General features: G+C 35.6%; 1 protein-coding gene across 1 annotated transcript; it reads right to left on the reverse strand.

Annotated features, from left to right (window-relative positions):
* LOC126598475 (transcription factor MYB86-like) lies at positions 1-2,018 on the reverse strand. Its single transcript, XM_050264839.1, has 4 exons — positions 1,826-2,018; positions 1,488-1,643; positions 1,259-1,388; positions 1-1,099 (listed from the first exon to the last, which is right to left on the reverse strand). The coding sequence occupies exons 2-4, from the start codon at positions 1,618-1,620 to the stop codon at positions 250-252; spliced, it is 1,113 nt and encodes a 370-aa protein (XP_050120796.1). The 5' UTR covers positions 1,621-1,643; positions 1,826-2,018; the 3' UTR covers positions 1-249.
* Positions 2,019-2,725: the final 707 nt, after the last annotated feature.

Raw genomic sequence — 2,725 nt, forward strand, 5'->3', positions numbered from 1 at the left:
GAACTAATTACACTCATGATCATCTTATTTCAACTTTTTTTCTGAAAAAAAAAAGAAGACAGAAAAATACAGATTACAGAATATTCTGCAAATTACAATTTAACAACCTTGTAAAAAATAGAAAGTGAAAAAAAATCCTCAATATCTCAAACCCTTTTTTTTTCAGCAGTAGGAATTCCCCTGTTACTATCAACATCTATGTGTATTTTTTTTAAACCCCAAAAAAATTAAAATGAATTTACAATATTTTCAAATATTCTGGAAAACATCAAAATTTGCACCAGTTAGATCTTCTGACAACGACGTTAACGGATAGCTACTGAAATCTACTGAATTTTGAGCATGGTGATGAACAAGCTGCCCTTGTTGTTGCCAAGAACTATTGGGTTTGATAATTTCCTCAGACTTTATCCCATTGAAATGAAACTGAAACAAGGAGTCTAGTTTGTTATCTGTTTCCCATGGAAAAGCCGCATTTTCAACTACGTTGTTGCTGCTCATTTGACACCCTGCTGTATAGCTGCCGACGTTCGAGCTATTGCTCGAGCTTTCCTTAACCTCATTCATGAAAAATGAGCCGAGCCTTGAAGCTGAATTGTCCGAAAAATCTGTGCCGGACATGCTTCCATGGTCCGAATTTGCCAAACTTGGCATTGAAGTAAACCCAAAATTTGAGCTTGACTCATAAGGTCTAATGTTGGTATGGTGGTATTGAGCGGCAACAAGATCTGAATTGTAGGCTGATGACTCAAAACCGGGTTGGAACTCGAAATAAGATAGAGAATCAAAGGCTCTTGAGGCTTGTGGATTGTTGAGGACTCCTCCGTTTCCATCATAGTAATTTGAATCATTGAGAAGAAATGTTGGGCCTTGGGAAGCCATGGTTATTGGCATAGTTGGAAGCTCTGGCATTGGCAAAGACTCATTTAGGTCTGAACAATCAATGTTCTTCGTTTCTTTCAGCTCTTGTTCAGTTAGTGGCTTGTGAGTAGTTGGGTCAATTCCTTGCTTCATTAGCTTCTTCTTCAAACATGAATTCCAAAAGTTCTTTATCTCATTGTCTGTTCTTCCTGGCAATTGTGCTGCAATTTGAGCCCACCTGATGAAAATTCACAATTCAGTTACATAGAAAATTATTTTCAACATTTCAGGATTTTAAAATTTTGATTATAGTATTTGCTCAATATCGACGGGACAAGAAAAATTGACAATAGGCACGGATAGCAGTGGCACAGAATGAGGTGGCTAAAAGCGTTACCGGTTGCCTATAACTTCGTGAAGACTAAGAATGAGATCCTCTTCCTGTTGTGAGAACATTCCTCTCTTCAAATCAGGCCTTAAATAGTTTATCCATCTCAACCTGCAACTCTTCCCACACCTCTGCAAACCTGATGAAAACACACAAAAAAAAAGGGGTTCAAACTCTTGATAATATGTTTGAAACCGAATTCTTGTAATGCAAAGTTTGAAGTGAGTTGTCGAATTACCAGCAAGCTTTGGGACCGAGCTCCAGCAGCCAACACCAAATTGAGTGATGTAGTTGAAGAGCTTCTCATCTTCTTCTGGTGACCAGAGGCCTTTCCTTAACTTCTGCTTCAAACAACACGAATTGCGTCCCATTTTTCGTGTTTGCTGATGAAAATCTGTAAAATAGTAAGCCGCTAGCAGGTTAGCTGCAGATCACAGCAACAATCCGGACATGGGGTTTGAGAATATATGTCTGTCTATATATGCCTCTCTCTTTCTCTCTATATATATTTTATTGTAAGAGAGAAAAATTAAGAGTAATTTCTTATGATTTAAAGAAAAGTGGGATATATCATACTTAGAACTCAAGTCATAGAGAGAGAAGAGAGAGAGACAGAGAGAGAGAGAGGGTTGAAGCAATCAAGTGGGTTTTACGCAAATCTGGTGCTACTGCTTTTGCATTGGACTGGATTGGATTTTAAGATATCTCTATCTTTAGAAATTGTGGGGGAAAATGGTGATATAAATGAGTGAAAAATACAGTTATATGTATAAGACTCATAAAAATATATAAAAGAAAAGCTGCTTTGGTTTAAAACCTCATAAATTCAAAAGGGATTGTCCTTTAATTTTTTGTTTGCTTGCACAAATAGAAGACCTTTTGGCCCTTAATTTAATTGAGCATGTGCAAATATATATATAAACACATACATACTTACATACACACATACATACATACATACATATATGTATTTATATATGTATACACGTTTAGTATAACACAAATCCATAATATTGTACTTAATTAGTCTCACCTACTATATATGTACTTAACTACGAAAAGATATTGGTGTTCGAGTGGAAGGAGACATACATATTGCTCTTGCCAGTTAACTTAATCCTGACATTTTTTGGGTATTATGATTTTACCCATTTGAATTAAAAGAATCTGTAGACTTTTATATAGAAATACAAGGATTACAAGTCGATTAATAATTTCTTCAGAAGGGAAATCAAATGTACTTCTTTTTTCACTTGTTGCTCAATTTGGAACACATTCATATTGATCAATCTGCATAAAAATAATATTTGAGCCATGCTTGCCAGCTACTGTACACAGTACGCTGTATTTGAAGACAAAATCGAAATATACATCAATTGTGTACACAGTACGCTGTATTTGACTCAAGTGTCTGTGTCTAAATATTTACAGGATAAATATAAAGTTAGCCGACAGTACTAGAGTATCAATTGTGGG

The sequence above is a fragment of the Malus sylvestris genome, chromosome 14 (assembly GCF_916048215.2).
Source record: "Malus sylvestris chromosome 14, drMalSylv7.2, whole genome shotgun sequence".
Classification (NCBI taxonomy): Eukaryota; Viridiplantae; Streptophyta; class Magnoliopsida; order Rosales; family Rosaceae; genus Malus; species Malus sylvestris.